The sequence below is a fragment of the Ranitomeya imitator genome, chromosome 8 (genome assembly GCF_032444005.1).
Source record: "Ranitomeya imitator isolate aRanImi1 chromosome 8, aRanImi1.pri, whole genome shotgun sequence".
Taxonomy (NCBI): Eukaryota; Metazoa; Chordata; class Amphibia; order Anura; family Dendrobatidae; genus Ranitomeya; species Ranitomeya imitator.
Genome location: NC_091289.1, coordinates 99,185,550 through 99,205,016, shown reverse-complemented (window position 1 = coordinate 99,205,016; position 19,467 = coordinate 99,185,550). Strand labels below are relative to the sequence as shown.

The 19,467-nt window shown below is 42.9% G+C and overlaps 1 protein-coding gene across 4 annotated transcripts in view; it reads left to right on the top strand.

The window, feature by feature from the left end:
- DUSP12 (dual specificity phosphatase 12) overlaps positions 1 to 19,467 on the top strand; it is a 99,833-nt gene that overhangs the window by 46,907 nt on the left and 33,459 nt on the right. For all 4 annotated transcript variants that reach the window (XM_069737207.1, XM_069737206.1, XM_069737205.1 and 1 more), the window contains exon 4: positions 4,464 to 4,582. In XM_069737207.1, coding sequence (XP_069593308.1) covers positions 4,464 to 4,582 — 119 coding nt within the window. The remainder of the gene's footprint in view (positions 1 to 4,463; positions 4,583 to 19,467) is intronic.

Sequence of the window (19,467 nt, the reverse complement as noted above, 5' to 3'; positions counted from 1 at the left end):
ACAAGCCAAGGGGGTCATTTTCAACACAAAAAATGTGCTGAAAAGCTCAGCTTATACACGAGGGAATACGATACTTGTGTTTTTACAAGCATTTTTATCACGTTTTTGACGCTGTATTTTTAATCTTGTTAGGGTATGTTATGTTTTCAATAAAGCTGCTTTGTTTTTCATACTTCTTAGTGTTTGGTTTTGACTATATTGATATGGTCATGTGTGGAATACATGTGTTTTAGTGTATTTTCCGCAACAGAACCAGACTAAAAATACATATGCGATTTTACTTTCCGATTCTCCGCATTAAATACAGTCCACACATAATACTCAGAGTACCCACAAGAGAAATTGACATGTTGTGGATATTAAACGTGCACCGCAGGTCATCTTGCGCAGTGTAGAAAAAAAGCACTGTAGGCACGAGATTTCTGTAAATCCCATCCACTTTATTGGAACTGTAAAGATGTTGCGTTTGTTTGTGCAGCAAAAATATGCAGCTTCAAAAACTCATTGTGGGAAATTGGCCTCAAAGTTGCCCAAATCCTTAAAGGGAACTGGTCATTAAAATTACGGCCATAGTGGTTATCTGCAGGTAAACACTGTTTTATACATATGTGGCAGTCTAATATTATGTTTGGATGCAGGGAGAAAGTGAAGTCATAGAGTTATAGTCTCTCTGCAACCGCTCACTTAGGCAGGCTTCACACTAGTGTTCGGCAGGGCTGCGGATGAAAGCCTTCTTCCTCCGGGAAGCCCCACCCACTGCCACGCCTCTTCCTTCAGCTCCGCCTATGTCTGCATGTGTTCTGCGTACCCTATGTTTAACACTGGGTACGCAGGCCACGCAGATGTATGTGGATGCCTCTGCATGCGTCGTCTTGATGCTACACTGACCTGCATCAAACGCAACATGTTATGATTTTGTTGTGGTCAGCGCAGCTTCAAAACGACACATGCGGAGGCATCCGCATACATCCGCATGGCCTTCGTACCCATTGTTAAAGATAAGAGCTGATGGACGAGGCGCGGCAGTGGGCGGGGCTTAACGGAGGAAGAAGGCTTTGGTCCGCAGCCCTGCCCAACACTAGTGTGAAACTAGTCTTGGTTACATGGGCAGCTGTGACAGTATTCTGCACAGAGAGCGCTGTAATCACGCAGCTCAAAGCTCTGGCATCAGCCTGATGACTGAAAATGAGCAGCTGCAAGGAGAACATGACTTCATTTTCTCCCTGTGTAGCCAAACTTCACATTAGACTGTCTCGTGTTTAGAACTGTGTTTACTTGCAGATTACCAATATAGCTGCAGGCAAGACCGTTTATTTATTTATTGTTTCCCTGGATCTCTTAAAGGATTTAAGTAATTTAACCCCTTCACGACATGCGCCGTACTAGTACTGCGCATGCCGTGAATCCCCCTTTGATGTGGGCTCCGGCTGTGAGCCCACATCAAAGTCGCGACATGTCAGCTGTTTTGTACAGCTGACATGTGCGCGCAATAGCGGCGGGTGAAATCGCTATTCACCCGCCGCTATTAACCTGTTAAATGCCGCTGTCAAACACAGACAGCGGCATTTAACTACCGCATCCGGCCGGGCAGCCGGATATGACGTCATCACCGACCTCCGTCACATGATCGGGGGTCGGCGATGCATCAGGAAGGTAACCATAGAGGTCCTTGAGACCTCTATGGTTACTGATGCAGGTCTGCTGTGAGCGCCCCCCTGTGGTCGGCGCTCACAGCACACCTCCATTTCTGCTACATAGCAGCGATCTGATGATCGCTGCTATGTAGCAGAGCCGATCAGGCTATGCCAGCTTCTAGCCTCCCATGGAGGCTATTGAAGCATGGCACAAGTAAAAAAAAAATGTTTTTAAAAATATGAAAAAAATATAAAAGTTTAAATCACCCCCCTTTCGCCCCATCCTAAATAAAACAATAAAAAAAAAACAAACCTACACGTATTTGGTATCGCCGCGCTCAGAATCGCCCGATCTATCAATTAAAAAAAGCATTTACCTGATCGCTAAACGGCGTAGCGAGAAAAAAATCCGAAACGAAAGAATTACGTTTTTTTGGTCGCCGCGACATTGCATTAAAATGCAATAACGGGCGATCAAAAGAACGTATCTGCGCAAAAATGGTATCATTAAAAACATCAGCTCGGCACGCAAAAAATAAGCCCTCACCCGACCCCAGATCACGAAAAATGGAGACGCTACGGGTATCGGAAAATGGCACTTTTTTTTTTTTTTAAGCAAAGTTTGGAATTTTTTTTCACCACTTAGAGAAAAAATAACCTAGTCATGTTAGGTGTCTATGAACTCGTAATGACCTAGAGAATCATAATGGTGGGTTAGTTTTAGCATTTAGTGAACCTAGCAAAAAAGCCAAACAAAAAACAAGTGTCGGATTGCACTTTTTTTTGCAATTTCACCGCACTTGGAATTTTTTTCCCGTTTTCTAGTAAAAGACATGGTAAAACCAATGGTGTCGTTCAAAAGTACAACTTGTCCCACAAAAATAAGCCCTCACATGACCATATTGACGGAAAAATAAAAAAGTTATGGCTCTGGGAAGGAGGGAAGCGAAAAACGAACACGCAAAAATGAAAAAGGGCCGCGACTTGAAGGGGTTAAAAAATGACTAAAATGTGATGAGTAGATGGCTGGGGCTGTGAAAGCTCATATTCTCCTTGCAGCTGCTCGCTTCCAGCCATTGGTCTGTGAGCAAGCGGCTGATTGGAGAACATAACTTAATTTTTTTCCTGCAGCCAAACACCACATTACACTGCAGCATAAGCTTAAAATGACGTTTGCCTACATGCTAGCACTATGGCTGCTGGTAATTTTTTCTTTCCTGCTTTCAGTATAATTAGAGTTACTTATTTTTCTTTTTGACAGACAAGAATTTCAAAAACTGAAGGTTCACTTGCGTTGTAGTATGTCCCTCTCTGTACAGGTGGCGTTCTCATGACATCATCTCTGATATCCATCTCGCCTATTAGCTGGTTTAATGTTATGGCTGATCAGAGTAGTGTGTGACTGTATATAAAGGAGAAACTGTGCAATTAATCTGATAGTTGGGCACCGCTTGTGTTTTAGTAACTCTTTGATGAACAGGGATGTTTTTCTATTTTCACTTGACTTGTTCCAAGAGCCATAACTTTTTTTTAAATTTTTCTGTTGACATAGCTGCATGGGGGCTTTTCTTTTTTTCTGCAGGATAAGCTGTAATAATGAATGACATCATTCATTTTGCCATACAATGTGCTGAAAAACCTTTTCAAGTTGATGAAATGGTAAAAAAAATGCAATTCTGACATTGGTTTTTCACTTACATGTTCTTTCTGTGATGGGTAGAACATGTACCCATTATAACCTAGGATTGTTCACCCATCTGTATTTTTTGTGGAACACATCTGCATGGCGGCATCTATTTTTTTTTTTTTATATATATCATCACGGATGAAAAGTACCAATATATCAGTCTGTGAAAATCATAGACAGCACACAGATGGCATCATTGTGCTGTCCATGATTAGCTTTGCCAAGAATAGAAGTTTTTTTTTTAAATTTATTTATTTTTTCATATTTTAAAAAGACTGATGATACTCGGGACTCTTTTTTGCAGTTTATAGGAAAAATCATGGTCCCCTATGGATCTCTGCCTGTGGTTGGGCTTCACAGGAGTACGAGGATGGCAGTCATGGGGTCTTCAGCAGGCCGCTGTCATGGTATCTCATCGGTACTTCGTGATGCAAGGGGAGGGGATGATGGGACGAGCGCCGACATGGAGATTGCAGCATTTGAATGATTAACATCCAATGCTGGTGTTAGACACACATTCCAGCTATGTAACATAGCCGGCATCTACTGCGTGTGGAGTGGGATCACTCCTAATCACCCTCCACACTTGCGGACCCCGCCAAGGACATTTTTTTGTACTAATGCAGTGAATGGGTTAATAATGGATTAATTTGCATCAGATGGGGTAATTGCTGTGAATTGAGCATTACTATTATTATTTATTATTATAGCGCCATTTATTTCATGGCGCTTTACATGTGAGGAGGGGTATAGATAGTAAAAACAAGTACAATAATCTTGAACAATACAAATCACAACTGGTACAGAAGGAGAGAGGACCCTGCCCGCGAGGATTATCTACTTGTATTTATCAAGGCGACTCTTCAGCTTTTCATTAAAGATTTTGTGTACTACTCGGACAATAGTTTGTCATTCTCTGTGTTTCTAGACAGTAAAATAATAGCCCCTATACTCCCCTCCGGTGGCGTTCTCCCAGGGTTCATGTGACATTGTCATGCAATCCCTGCAGCCAATCAGTGCAGTCTTCACTATCCCCTCCATCGGACGTAAGTGACATCCGGAGGAGGAGAAAGAGCAGTCTATGGCAGATGGTGCATACAGAGAAGCTCATCCGACTTATGAGCTCTATATGTTTCTTTCAGAATCCATGATGAGTTTGTTAACCAGCTGGCGATATTTGAAGACATGGGTTGTGAAGTGGATATCAGCAGCGCAAGCTACAAACAGTATCGCTTACAGAAACTGACACAGAAATACCCCGGTAATGAACACAAGGGTTTTTGGCTTTCACTGAAAAAAGTTTTCATATTTCTCTTTAAAAAATGGACCGATTCAGTGACATTTATGTAATTTCTTAGAGGACACCAGTCACGTGCAGAAATACTATTTACCTGCAGATATAGAGGGATTCTGCAAATAAATAGCATTTCGATTATGTCTAGCCTACGGGAAGTAGAGTACAGGATGAAAATGAAGCTACGTTCTGCCCACTTCCCATATTTAAAGAACATTTCATGAATTTGGTGAAGAATAAAGTGAGAAGACCAAGCCCTGATTAACAGAGGCACCTTTGGGGAGCACCTGAACCACAGGGGAGTAGATGAATTCTCCAGGAATGATCAGAGCAAATGCAGACTACCCAGCTTCTCCCTCCCTGCGCCCAGCATCCTTGACATGGCAGCATAAGCTCAGTCCCCACACCTCATCCTGCAGCATCTCACTGCGGCCTGCCATGTTGTGTGTGTGTATGTTCCCGGCACATGGAGACAACAGCTTTTTTACCAAATTAAAAAAAATATATATTCAAAATTGATTGCTAATTAATGTATGGTTTCTAGATAAAACTACAGCACTTGAAACCCACACAGCTATGACAATCACTTGAAGAGTGTAAGGGTATGTGCACACGATGCAGATTTAGTGCAGATTTAGTGCAGAATTGGTGCAGAACTGCACTGTGATTTACAGTACAATGTAAATCAATGTGAAAAAAAAAAAAGCTGTGCACATGGTGCAGAAAAATCTGCGCAGAAACGCTGCAGATTTCAAAGAAGTGCATGTCACTTCTTTTGTGCGTTTCTGCAGCGTTTCTGCACCCCTCCATTAATAGAAATCTGCAGTGGTAAAATCTGCACAAAAAATGCACAAAAAACGCATAAAAAATGCACAAAAAACTCACTAAAAACGCATAAAAAACGCATAAAGAACGCACCTGCGGATTCTGCCAGGAGATGCAGATTTAGTGCAGAAAATTCTGCACCACATTTCCTACGTATGCACATAGCCGAACAACTTGCAGTAAAACCTTCTGCTGAGGCTGTTTTCACCCACAATGGGGCCTCTACTTTCATGCTTGCCTTTTATAGAATTTGCCATCTCTGTTACTCACCTGTTGGGTGAATGAGGGTCCACCATTTCCAGATACCCACATTGTCCATGTTGTTCAGTGTTGATGTGACCACACGTAAACGCAGCAACCTTCTCATTCAGTCTTATAAAACTGTTGACATGGAATTTGCAAATCAGGGTTAGATAATCTCGGCATGTACAGTTGAAACCAGAAGTTTACATACACTCTATAAAAAGACACATCTGCATGTTTTTTTTCAATATTTGACATGAAATCAGAATAAACCTTTCCCGTTTTTGGTCAATTAGGATTACCATGATTATTAACCCCTTTACCCCCAAGGGTGGTTTGCACGTTAATGACCAGGCCAATTTTTACAATTCTGACCACTGTCCCTTTATGAGGTTATAACTCCGAAACGCTTCAACGGATCCTGGTGATTCTGACATTGTTTTCTCGTGACATATTGTACTTCATGATAGTGGTAAAATTTCTTTGATAGTACCTGCGTTTATTTGTGAAAAAAACGGAAATTTGGCGAAAATTTTGAAAATTTTGCAATTTTCAAACTTTGAATTTTTATGCAATTAAATCACAGAGATATGTCACACAAAATACTTAATAAGTAACATTTCCCACATGTCTCCTTTACATCAGCATAATTTTGGAACCAATTTTTTTTTTTGTTAGGGAGTTATAAGGGTTAAAAGTTGACCAGCAATTTCTCATTTTTACAACACCATTTTTTTTTAGGGACCACGTCTCATTTGAAGTCATTTTGAGGGGTCTATATGATAGAAAATGCCCAAGTGTGACACCATTCTAAAAACTGCACCCCTCAAGGTGCTCAAAACCACATTCAAGAAGTTTATTAACCCTTCAGGTGTTTAATAGGAATTTTTGGAATGTTTAAATAAAAATGAACATTTAACTTTTTTACACAAAAAATTTACTTCAGCTCCAATTTGTTTTATTTTACCAAGGGTAACAGGAGAAATTGGACCCAAAAAGTTGTTGTCCAATTTGTCCTGAGTACGCTGATACCCTATATGTGGCAGTAAACCACTGTTTGGGCGCATGGGAGAGCTCGGAAGGGAAGGAGCGCTATTTGACTTTTCAATGCAAAATTGACAGGAATTGAGATGGGACGCCATGTTGCGTTTGGAGAGCCACTGATGTGCCTAAACATTGAAACCCCCCACAAGTGACACCATTTTGGAAAGTAGACCCCCTAAGGAACTTATCTGGATGTGTGGTGAGCACTTTGACCCACCAAGTGCTTCACAGAAGTTTATAATGCAGAACCGTAAAAATAAAAAATCATATTTTTTCACAAAAATTATATTTTTGCCCCCAATTTTTTATTTTTCCAAGGGTAAGAGAAGAAATTGGACCTCAAAAGTTGTTGTCCAATTTGTCCTGAGTACGCTGATACCCCATATGTGGCAGTAAACCACTGTTTGGGCGCATGGGAGAGCTCGGAAGGGAAGGAGCGCAGTTTGACTTTTCAATGCAAAATTGACAGAAATTGAGATGGGACGCCATGTTGCGTTTGGAGAGCCACTGATGTGCCTAAACATTGAAACCCCCCACAAGTGACACCATTTTGGAAAGTAGACCCCCTAAGGAACTTATCTAGAGGTGTGGTGAGCACTTTGACCCACCAAGTGCTTCACAGAAGTTTATAATGCAGAACCGTAAAAATAAAAAATCATATTTTTTCACAAAAATTATATTTTTGCCCCCAATTTTTTATTTTTCCAAGGGTAAGAGAAGAAATTGGACCTCAAAAGTTGTTGTCCAATTTGTCCCGAGTACGCTGATACCCCATATGTGGCAGTAAACCACTGTTTGGGCGCATGGGAGAGCTCGGAAGGGAAGGAGCGCCGTTTGACTTTTCAATGCAAAATTGACAGGAATTGAGATGGGACGCCATGTTGCGTTTGGAGAGCCACTGATGTGCCTAAACATTGAAACCCCCCACAAGTGACACCATTTTGGAAAGTAGACCCCCTAAGGAACTTATCTGGATGTGTGGTGAGCACTTTGACCCACCAAGGGCTTCACAGAAGTTTATAATGCAGAGCCATAAAAATAAAACAAAATTTTTTTCCCACAAAAATTATTTTTTAGCCCCCAGTTTTGTATTTTCCCTAGGGTAACAGGAGAAATTGGACCCCAAAAGTTGTTGTCCAATTTGTCCTGAGTACGCTGATACCCCATATGTGGGGGGGAACCACCGTTTGGGCGCATGGGAGGGTTCGGAAGGGAAGGAGCGCCATTTGGAATGCAGACTTAGATGGAATGGTCTGCAGGCGTCACATTGCGTTTGCAGAGCCCCTAATGTACCTAAACAGTAGAAACCCCCCACAAGTGACACCATTTTGGAAAGTAGACCCCCTAAGGAACTCATCTTGATGTGTTGTGAGAGCTTTGAACCCCCAAGTATTTCACTACAGTTTATAACGCAGAGCCATGCAAATAAAAAATATTTTTTTTTCCACAAAAATTATATTTTAGCCCCCAGTTTTGTATTTTTCCAAGGTTAGCAGGAGAAATTGGACCCTAAATGTTGTTGTCCAATTTGTCCTGAGTACGCTGATACCCGATATGTGGGGGGGAACCACCGTTTGGGCGCATGGGAGGGCTCGGAAGGGAAGGAGCATCATTTGGAATGCAGACTTAGATGGATTGGTCTGCAGGCGTCACATTGCGTTTGCAGAGCCCCTAATGTACCTAAACAGTAGAAACCCCCCACAAGTGACCCCATATTGGAAACTAGACCCCTCAATGAACTTATCTAGATGTGTTGTGAGAACTTTGAACCCCCAAGTGTTTCACTACAGTTTATAACGCAGAGCCGTGAAAATAAAAAATCTTTTTGTTTTCCCACAAAAATTATTTTTTAGCCCCCAGTTTTGTATTTTCCCAAGGGTAACAGGAGAAATTGGTCCACAAAAGTTGTTGTCCAATTTGTCCTGAGTACGCTGATACCCCATATGTTGGGGTAAACCCCTGTTTGGGCACACAGGAGAGCTCGGAAGGGAAGGAGCACTGTTTTACTTTTTCAACGCAGAATTGGCTGGAATTGAGATCGGACGCCATGTCGTGTTTGGAGAGCCCCTGATGTGCCGAAACAGTGGAAACCCCCCAATTATAACTGAAACCCTAATCTAAACACACCCCTAACCCTAATTCCAACGGTAACCCTAACCACACCTCTAACCCTGACACACCCCTAACCCTAATCCCAACCCTATTCCCAACTGTAAATGTAATCTAAACCCTAACCCTAACTTTAGCCCCAACCCTAACTGTAGCCCCAACCCTAACCCTAACCCTAGCCCTAACCCTAGCCCTAACCCTAGCCCTAACCCTAACCCTAGCCCTAACCCTAACCCTAGCCCTAACCCTAGCCCTAACCCTAACCCTAGCCCTAACCCTAGCCCTAACTCTAACCCTAGCCCTAGCCCTAACCCTAGCCCTAACCCTAGCCCTAGCCCTAACCCTAGCCCTAGCCCTAACCCTAGCCCTAACCCTAGCCCTAGCCCTAACCCTAACCCTAGCCCTAACCCTAGCCCTAGCCCTAACCCTAGCCCTAATGGGAAAATGGAAATAAATACATTTTTTTTTATTTTTCCCTAACTAAGGGGGTGATGAAGGGGGGTTTGATTTACTTTTATAGCGAGTTTTTTAGCGGATTTTTGTGATTGGCAGCCGTCACACACTGAAAGACCCTTTTTATTGCAAAAAATATTTTTTGCAATACCACATTTTGAGAGCTATAATTTTTCCATATTTTGGTCCACAGAGTCATGTGAGGTCTTGTTTTTTTCGGGACGAGTTGACGTTTTTATTGAAAACATTTTTGGGCACGTGACATTTTTTTATCGCTTTTTATTCCGATTTTTGTGAGGAAGAATGACCAAAAGCCAGCTATTCATGAATTTCTATTGGGGGAGGCGTTTATACCGTTCCACGTTTGGTAAAATTGATAAATCAGTTTTATTCTTCGGGTCAGTACGATTACAGCGATACCTCATTTATATCATTTTTTTATGGTTTGGTGCTTTTATACGATAAAAACTATTTTACAGAAAAAATAATTATTTTTGCATCGCTTTATTCTCAGGACTATAACTTTTTTATTTTTTTGCTGATGATGCTGTATGGCGGCTCTTTTTTTGCGGGACAATATGACGCTTTCAGCGGTACCATGGTTATTTATATCTGTCCTTTTGATCGCGTGTTATTCAACTTTTTGTTCGGCGGTATGATAATAAAGCGTTGTTTTTTGCCTCGTTTTTTTTTTTTTTTTCTTACGGTGTTTACTGAAGGGGTTAACTAGTGGGACAGTTTTATAGGTCGGGTCGTTACGGACGCGGCGATACTAAATATGTGTACTTTTATTGTTTTTTTTTTTTTATTTAGATGAAGAAATGTATTTATGGGAATAATATTTTTTTTTTTTTTTTCATTATTTTGGAATATTTTTTTTTATTTTTTTTACACATTTGGAAAAATTTTTTTTTACTTTTTTACTTTGTCCCAGGGGGGGACATCACAGATCAGTGATCTGACAGTTTGCACAGCACTCTGTCAGATCACTGATCTGACATGCAGCGCTGCAGCCTTCACAGTGCCTGCTCTAAGCAGGCTCTGTGAAGCCACCTCCCTCCCTGCAGGACCCGGATCCGCGGCCATCTTGGATCCGGGGCTCGAGCAGGGAGGGAGGTGAGGAGACCCTCGCAGCAACGCGATCACATCGCGTTGCTGCGGGGGGCTCAGGGAAGCCCGCAGGGAGCCCCCTCCCTGCGCGGTGCTTCCCTGCACCGCCGGCACATCGCGATCATCTTTGATCGCGGTGTGCCAGGGGTTAATGTGCCGGGGGCGGTCCGTGACCGCTCCTGGCACATAGTGCCGGATGTCAGCTGCGATAAGCAGCTGACACCCGGCCGCGATCGGCCGCGCTCCCCCCGTGAGCGCGGCCGATCGGCTATGACGTACTATCCCGTCCAGGGTCAGATAAGCCCAGGGCACCTCGACGGGATAGTACGTCTAAGGTCACAGAGGGGTTAATATTTGCCAAATGCCAGAATGAAGAGAGACAAAGAATGTTTTAAGGCATTTTTATTACCGTACTTACTGCAAAGTCAAAAGTTTACATACATTTCATTAGTATTTGGTTACCATTACCCATAAACTGAATGACTTGGGTCAACCGTTTGGCATATCCTTCTACAAACTTCTCACAATAGTTGGTCGAAATTTGGGCCCATTCCTCCTGACAAAACTGGTGTAACTGACCCAGGTTTGTAAGTCGCCTTGCTCACACCTACATTTCCAGCTTCGCCCATAGATTTTCAATAGGATTGATATCAGGGCTTTGTGACAGCCACTCCAAAACATTGGTTTTATTACCATTTTGGCAGTATGCTTCTGGTCATTTTCCATTCGGGAGACCCATTTCCACCCAAGCTTTAACTTCCTGGCTGATGTCTTGAGATGTTGCTTCAGTATTGCCACATAATCTTCTTTTCTCATGATGCCATCTATTTTGTGAAGTGCACCAGTCCCTCCTGCAGCAAAACAACCCCACGCCATGATGCTGCCACACCCCTGTCTCGCAGTTGGGATGGTGTTCTTAGGCTTCCAAACTTCTCCCTTTTTCTTCTAAACGTAACGATGGTCATTATGCCCAAACAGACCACAGGACATGTCTCCAAAAATTAAGGTCTTTGTTCCTGTGTGCATTTGCAAACATTTAATCTGACTTTTTTTATGTTTCTTTTGGAGTAATGGCTTCTTCCTGGCAGAGTGGCCTTTCAGCCCATGTTGATACAGTACTTGTTTCACTGTAGGTATTGACACAATCTTATCAGCTTCTGCCATCATCTTCACAAGGTCTTTTGCTTTTGTCCTTGGGTTGATATGCACATGTTGTACCAAAGCACGTTGATCTCTGGGACACAGAACCCATCTCCTTCCTAAGCGGTGTGATATCTGGACATGTCCATCTTGTTTGTGCTTGCATGTTAAGGTACCGTCACACTAAAGGTACCGTCACACATAGCGACGCTGCAGCGATACCGACAACGATCCGGATCGCTGCAGCGTCGCTGTTTGGTCGCTGGAGAGCTGTCACACAGACAGCTCTCCAGCGACCAACGATCCCGAGGTCCCCGGTAACCAGGGTAAACATCGGGTAACTAAGCGCAGGGCCGCGCTTAGTAACCCGATGTTTACCCTGGTTACCATCCTAAAAAGTAAAAAAACAAACGCTACATACTTACCTACAGCCGTCTGTCCTCGGCGCTCTGCTTTTCTGGTCTGGCTGTGAGCGCCGGGCAGCCAGAAAGCAGAGCGGTGACGTCACCGCTCTGCATTCCGGCTGACCGACGCTCACAGCCAGAGCAGGAGGAGTGCAGAGCACAGCGCTGGAGGACAGACGGCTGTAGGTAAGTATGTAGTGTTTGTTTTTTTACTTTTAGGATGGTAACCAGGGTAAACATCGGGTTACTAAGCGCGGCCCTGCGCTTAGTTACCCGATGTTTACCCTGGTTACCAGCGAAGACATCGCTGAATCGGTGTCACACACGCCGATTCAGCGATGTCTACGGGGAGTCTAGCGACGAAATAAAGTTCTGGACTTTCTTCCCCGACCAGCGACAGCACAGCAGGGGCCTGATCGCTGCTGCCTGTCACACTGGACGATATCGCTAGCTAGGACGCTGCAACGTCACGGATCGCTAGCGATATCGTCTAGTGTGACAGTAGGAAACTAAGCGACGCTGCAGTGATACCGACAACGATGTCGATCGCTGCAGCGTCGCTGTTTGGTCGCTGTCACACAGACAGCTCTCCAGCGACCAACGATCCCGAAGTCCCCGGGTAACCAGGGTAAACATCGGGTTACTAAGCGCAGGGCCGCGCTTAGTAACCCGATGTTTACCCTGGTTACCGTTGTAAATGTAAAAAAACAAACACTACATACTTACATTCCCGGTGTCTGGTCACGTCCCTCGCCTTCAGCTTCCCGCACTGACTGAGCGCCGGCCGGAAAGCACAGCGGTGACGTCACAGCGTGCTTTACGGCCGGCCGGCGCTCAGTCAGTGCGGGAAGCTGAAGGCGAGGGACGTGACCAGACACCGGGAATGTAAGTATGTAGTGTTTGTTTTTTTACATTTACACTGGTAACCAGGGTAAATATCGGGTTACTAAGCGCGGCCCTGCGCTTAGTAACCCGATATTTACCCTGACTACCAGTGAAGACATCGCTGGATCGGCGTCACACACGCCGATTCAGCGATGTCAGCGGGAGATCCAGCGACTAAATAAAGTTCTGGACTTTCCCCAGCGACCAACGATCTCCCAGCAGGGGCCTGATCATTGGTCGCTGTCACACAGAACGATTTTTTCATTAACGATATCGTTGCTACGTCACAAAAAGCAACGATATCGTTATGTGTGACGGTACCTTAATTGTTTGTACAGATGAACGAGGCACCTTCAGATATCTTGAAATTGTGCCCAAGGATGAGCCAGATTTGTGCAAGTCCACAATTCTCTTTCTGAAATCTTGGCTGATTTCTTGAGACTTTGACATGATGCTACACAAAGACGCAGTGTGTTTCAGGTGTGCATTAAAATACATCTACAGGTGTGTCTCTAATTTACTCAGATGTTGCTAAGTAACTCAGAAGCTTCCAAACACATTATTATTATTTATTATTAAAGCGCCATTTATTCCATGGCGCTTCACATGTGAGGAGGGGCATACATAATAAAAACAAGTACAATAATCTTAAACAATACAAGTCACAACTGGTACAGGAGGAGAGAGGACCCCGCCCGTGAGGGCTTACAATCTACATGACATCATCATATGGATAGTCCAGAATTGTTTAAAGACATAGTACTATTAGGTTATGTATTTTTTTCTGATTTTGCAGTAGGTAATAATGCCTTAAAACATTTTCTATCTTATTATTCTGGCATGTGGCAAATATTAGTAAGTATGGTAATCCTAATTAACCTAAAACTGGAAAGGTTTATTATGCATGTTTTTCCTCAATATCTGACATGAAATCATATGTGTCTTTTTATATAGTGTATGTAAACTTCTGGTTTCAACTGTAGCTGTAAAGTGTGGCTTCAGTGTATCTAATGTGGGTATATAGAAGTGTACTGTGTATTTGCCTGTGTAGTGTATAACCTACAAATATGTGTGTATTTTAAATATATGAATGTGTGTACATAGGTGCAGTTTCCCATCGGGGACCAGAAACGCAATCGGCACTAATACCCTACTCTGAATTGCTCATTGGCTATAATTTATATTTCCAGGTCACCACCTGACAACACCATGTAGGACGTCCTTCTTATCCATAGTGGGACAGGAAACCACAAGAGTTTAAAAGGACCCTCCCCCTACCACCCTTCAGTGATTTTCCAGAAGTAACACATCTGGATGGATGCAAAAAAGAGAATTTTATTTGAACACACACAAGTGTTACACAAATGTTACATCACATAAGTATGAAGTGTTCTTGTAATAAGGAGGAAACTAACAGTGTTGTCAGGATGGATTCCTGGAAATACATTTACCGGTAGGTCTAATTACCGTTTTCCAGGTCACCACCTGACAGCACCATGGAGAAGTACCAAAGGAGATTTTGGTCCTAGGGTGGGACTACTGCCTGAAGCACCTTCCTGCCAAATGCTAATTGAGATGACACTACATCTACTTTGCAATGTTTAGAAAAGGTACTGAGACTAGACCAGGATGCAGCCCTACAGATCTGTTCTGCCAAAGCCCCCCCTTTCTCTGCCCATGAAGCGGCTACAGCTCTAGATGAATGAGCTTTAAGACTGTCTGAGGGACTCTTCCCCTGTGCCTCATAGGCTAGGCTAATTGTGGATCTGATCCATCTCACAATAGTTGATTTCGATGCCTTTCTTCCCTTATTTGAACCCCTATAAAGGACAAACAAATTACTATCCTGTCTCCAGGCCCTATTTGCCTCCAAGTATCTGAGTACTGTCTCCCTAACATCTAAGTTATGGTAGAAACTCTCTTTCTGGTTTTTAGGGAGCTGACAAAATGAGGGAAGCACCACCTCCTGATTCATATTTGAATCTGAGACTTCTTTAGGGAGAAAAGCTGAATGAAGTCTCAAAACCAGTTTATCATCAAACACCTGTAAATAGGGATATTGAATTGATAGGGCCTGAAGCTCCCCCAGTCTCTTAGCTGACGTGATGGTTACAAGAAAGGCAGTTTTGAGTGAAAGATTACCAATCTCTATCTCCTCTGCTAGATCAAATAGTCGTCTGCACAACTCGTTAAGGACCAAGTTAAGATCCTAAGGTGGGACAGTCTTTTTTATTAAGGGTCTTAACCTTTGAATTGCTCTGGAGAATCGGCCTATCCAAGGGTGGGAAGCCAGGGAAGAATCATAGAATACACAAAGGGCTGCTACTTGGACCCTCAGAGTACTGGGTCTAAGACCTTTCCTAAATCCCTGTTGTAAAAAATCAAGTATTTTGGGAATGTCGGGTTGGTCAGCATCAGCTGTCGTGTCTCCACAAAAGCTGCAGAATTTTCTCCATATTTTTAAATAAATCACGGAGGTCACTGGCTTTCTACTTGCTTGAAGAATAAAAATAACCCCCTCTGAGAGACCCTTAGTTTTCAGGATCTGGCGCTCAGGATCCAAGCCGATAACTGGAGGTTCTCTGGGTTTTGATGTAGAACCAGACCTTGGAGGAGTAAGTATCTTCTTTTTGGAAGGAGAAAGGGTTCTTCTATCGACAACTTCTTCAGTAAGGGAAACCAGCTCCTCTTGGGCCAAAACGGAACCACGAGAATGACCCGAGCTCTGTCCTCGTATATCTTTCTGAGAACCCTTGGAATCAGTGGGAAAGGAGGGAATGAATACAACAGACCCTTGCTCCATGACTGTGAAAGGGCATCTAGTCCCGCTGGGTTTTCTCGGAGGTTCAGAGAATAGAAGGTTCTGACCTTTGCGTTCCGTCTGACCACGAATAGGTCTACCTCCAGTGTTCCCTAGCGCTGGCACAGCTCGCTGAATACTTCGTTGTTCAACTCCCATTCCGTTGCTGATAATTTTTTCCTGCTTAGGAAGTCTGCAATCTGGTTCTTTGTACCTTCCAGGTGTACCGCCGACTTTGAAAGTACAGATTTTTCTGCCCATCTGAAGATCTGATCTGCTAGATATTGCAATGTTGGATGTCTTGGACCACCCTGATGATGAAGGAAAGCTACCGTCGTTGTGTTTTCTGACAGTATCTTTATGTGTTTGTTCTTCAGTAAAGCTTGCGCTGAAGAAAGGACTTTCCAAACTGCATGCAGTTCTCTGTGATTTGAGGTTTTTGTGCTGTCTTCCGAACTCCACTGTCCCTGATATCTTCCCTGGACGTGTCCACCCCATCCCTGCTGGCTTGCGTCCGTGGTTACTGTGACGTCGGGAGACTGGATCCACGAATCCCCGACTCGGAGATTTCTGGGAATAGTCCACCAATGTAGGGATCTTCTGACCTGATGGGATAGATGGAACTCTTTGTCTAGTGAGCTCTGCCTTCTGTCCCAGGAAGTGAGTTCAGTAGTAGAAATTCACCGCACACTCTTAAATGCAGGAAGTGAGAACTGCCCGCTGTAATTGCCGAGAATGAAACTGGCTCCAGTTGACGCAAGGAATGCAGGCTGTCATTAGTCCGAGGATCTTCATCGCATTCCTGATGGAGACCCGGCTTCTTGAGAGCTGGCAAACCTTTTTTATCAAATCGGTCAGCTTTTCTTCTGGAAGAAAAGATTTTCTCACCCTTGAGTCTAGGATGACTCCTAGAAATCTTATTCTTGGTTTGGGTACTAGGTCTGACTTTGACTAGTTCACTACCCATCCCAATTTCTGCAGTGTGGAGACCACTGATTGACAGTCGATTCTGAGTTGACTTACAGAATCTGCCACTATTAGGAAATCGTCTAAATAAGGGACTATCGTGACGTTCTGATTTCTTAAATAAGCCACTACCTCTACCATAAGCTTTGTGAATATTCTGGGTGCTGTTGCTAAGCCAAATGGGAGGCAACAAAACTGATAGTGGTAGACCCTTCCTTCTTTCTCCACCGCAAATCTGAGATACTTTTGGTGATCTGAAAAAATTGGCACGTGGTAATATGCACTTTTTAAGTCTAAAGTGCACATTACCACCTCTTTCCCTAAGAGGGGAGTTGTGGACCTTATAGATTCCATTTTGAACCTCTTGTACCCTAGCCATCTGTTTAGGGGTCTGAGGTATATTATTGTTCTGAATTAGTCCTCCAGAGAAAAAAAAAAGGGATTGAGATCCAGCTCCTAAAATTCGGTAATTATTATTAGATTCCAAAGACGATAAAATCCACAAACATGGAATAACCAAACTCCCTCCCGGTGGGTGCCCCTGCACATGAAGGGCTATACGGCAACGCGTTTCGATCTGACGATCTTTTTCATAGCCATATCCTAATCTGGTTTAGCTGTCCTATATGAGGGAAATCCACCAACCAGATTGCCTAACTAGATCACATGGTACTTTTAGACAAATTATGATTAAAATCATTATACATACATCAAAATACAATAAAATAATCACTTCTTATTTGGCCATACTTATTTAACAATAATGTAACATAGTTTCATTACGTTTGTTAAGTCCCCCGGGGAATCGGGTATTCAGATGAAATATCCAGTAAGCTTCACCCGTGAGTAGACGCCTCCTGGAATCTCTGCCGCGAAGAGGCACTTTAACCTGTTCGATGCCCTGAACCTGAAAGTTAATAGTGCTTCGTGCATGGTGAGTCACAAAGTGTCTGGAGACTGCTGACATGTTCCTATTCGAGCCCTGTATAGTATTTATATCATATAGATGTTCCCGAATGCGCGTCTTCAATTTTCTCTTTGTACATCCCACATAGGATAATTTACACTCTCTACAATTAATTTTATATACTATATTGGTAGAATTACAATTTATATAGTGTTTAATATTAAATCCAATTGTTTCTTCTGCATTGTGGAACGTTTTAGCTACTAAGGCATATTTGCACGTACTGCAAGTATTTGTACCGCATTTATAAAAACCCGGGTAATTTAGCCATGTTTTTGGACATTTGACTGTCTCTGAGCAAAATATGTTAGGGGCTATTTGATTTCCGATAGTCGGTGCTCTCCTTGACACCACATTGACACCAGAGTTCAATATACCATATAGCTGTGGGTCCTCATACAGAATTGGTAAATGTCTATGAATGATATTTTTGATTTTATTGAATTGAGGACTAAATTGAAAGCATATATAGGGTTTTTTTTTTTATCATATTCGAATTCCTATTGCTATTGGATGTTATAAGCTCTTTACGTTCCTTTTTTTCTACAATTTTCTTTGCCCGATTGATTGTCCATTGGGGATATTCCCGATTTTTAAGTTTCCTTTCTATTTGTCCGAGCTCTCCTTTCAAATCCTTCTCCAGACTACAGTTTCTTTTAATTCTTGTAGAGAGTGTAAATTATCCTATGTGGGATGTACAAAGAGAAAATTGAAGACGCGCATTCGGGAACATCTATATGATATAAATACTATACAGGGCTCGAATAGGAACATGTCAGCAGTCTCCAGACACTTTGTGACTCACCATGCACGAAGCACTATTAACTTTCAGGTTCAGGGCATCGAACAGGTTAAAGTGCCTCTTCGTGGCGGAGATTCCAGGAGGCGTCTACTCACGCGTGAAGCTTACTGGATATTTCATCTGAATACCCGATCCCCCGGGGGACTTAACAAACGTAATGAAACTATGTTACATTATTGTTAAATAAGTATGGCCAAATAAGAAGTGATTATTTTATTGTATTTTGATGTATGTATAATGATTTTAATCATAATTTGTCTAAAAGTACCATGTGATCTAGTTAGGCAATCTGGTTGGTGGATTTCCCTCATATAGGACAGCTAAACCAGATTAGGATATGGCTATGAAAAAGATCGTCAGATCGAAAGGCGTTGCCGTATAGCCCTTCATGTGCAGGGGCACCCACCTGGAGGGAGTTTGGTTATTCCATGTTTGTGGATTTTATCGTCTTTGGAATCTAATAATAATTACTGAATTTTAGGAGCTGGATCTCAATCCCTTTTTTTTTTCTCTGGAGGACTTGTTCGTTTACCTGCAACGGAGATCCATACACCTGTGATCGTCATCGGTGAGCTGGCTTATTTCTTTTCTCTTGTTGTTTGCATATTGTTCTGAATTCCCCTGATGGCTTTTTTATGGAGAAGAGGCCCGAGTAATGTCTTCTTCCTATTTCCTGAGGAGGTACTGGACAGATTGCTGTCACGTGTAGGAGGTCCTGAATGTCCGACCACATAGGGGAGCTTGAAAAGAGATGGGGGTTGGACACAAGAATCTTTCTGGGGGGAAGGGCGTCAAATTCTTTTCTGTACCCTTGGGAGATAACCTGGAGTACCCAAGGACTCCTAGAAACTTTTTTCCACTCTTCCTGGAATTTTGACAGCCACCATCCCCCTACTCATTTGCTACTGGCGCATAGCAAATGTGGTGCCAATATTCAAAAAGGGCTCTAAAAGTGAACCTGGAAATTATAGGCCAGTAAGTCTAACCTCTATTGTTGGTAAAATATTTGAAGGGTTTCTGAGGGATGTTATTCTGGATTATCTCAATGAGAATAACTGTTTAACTCCATATCAGCATGGGTTTATGAGAAATCGCTCCTGTCAA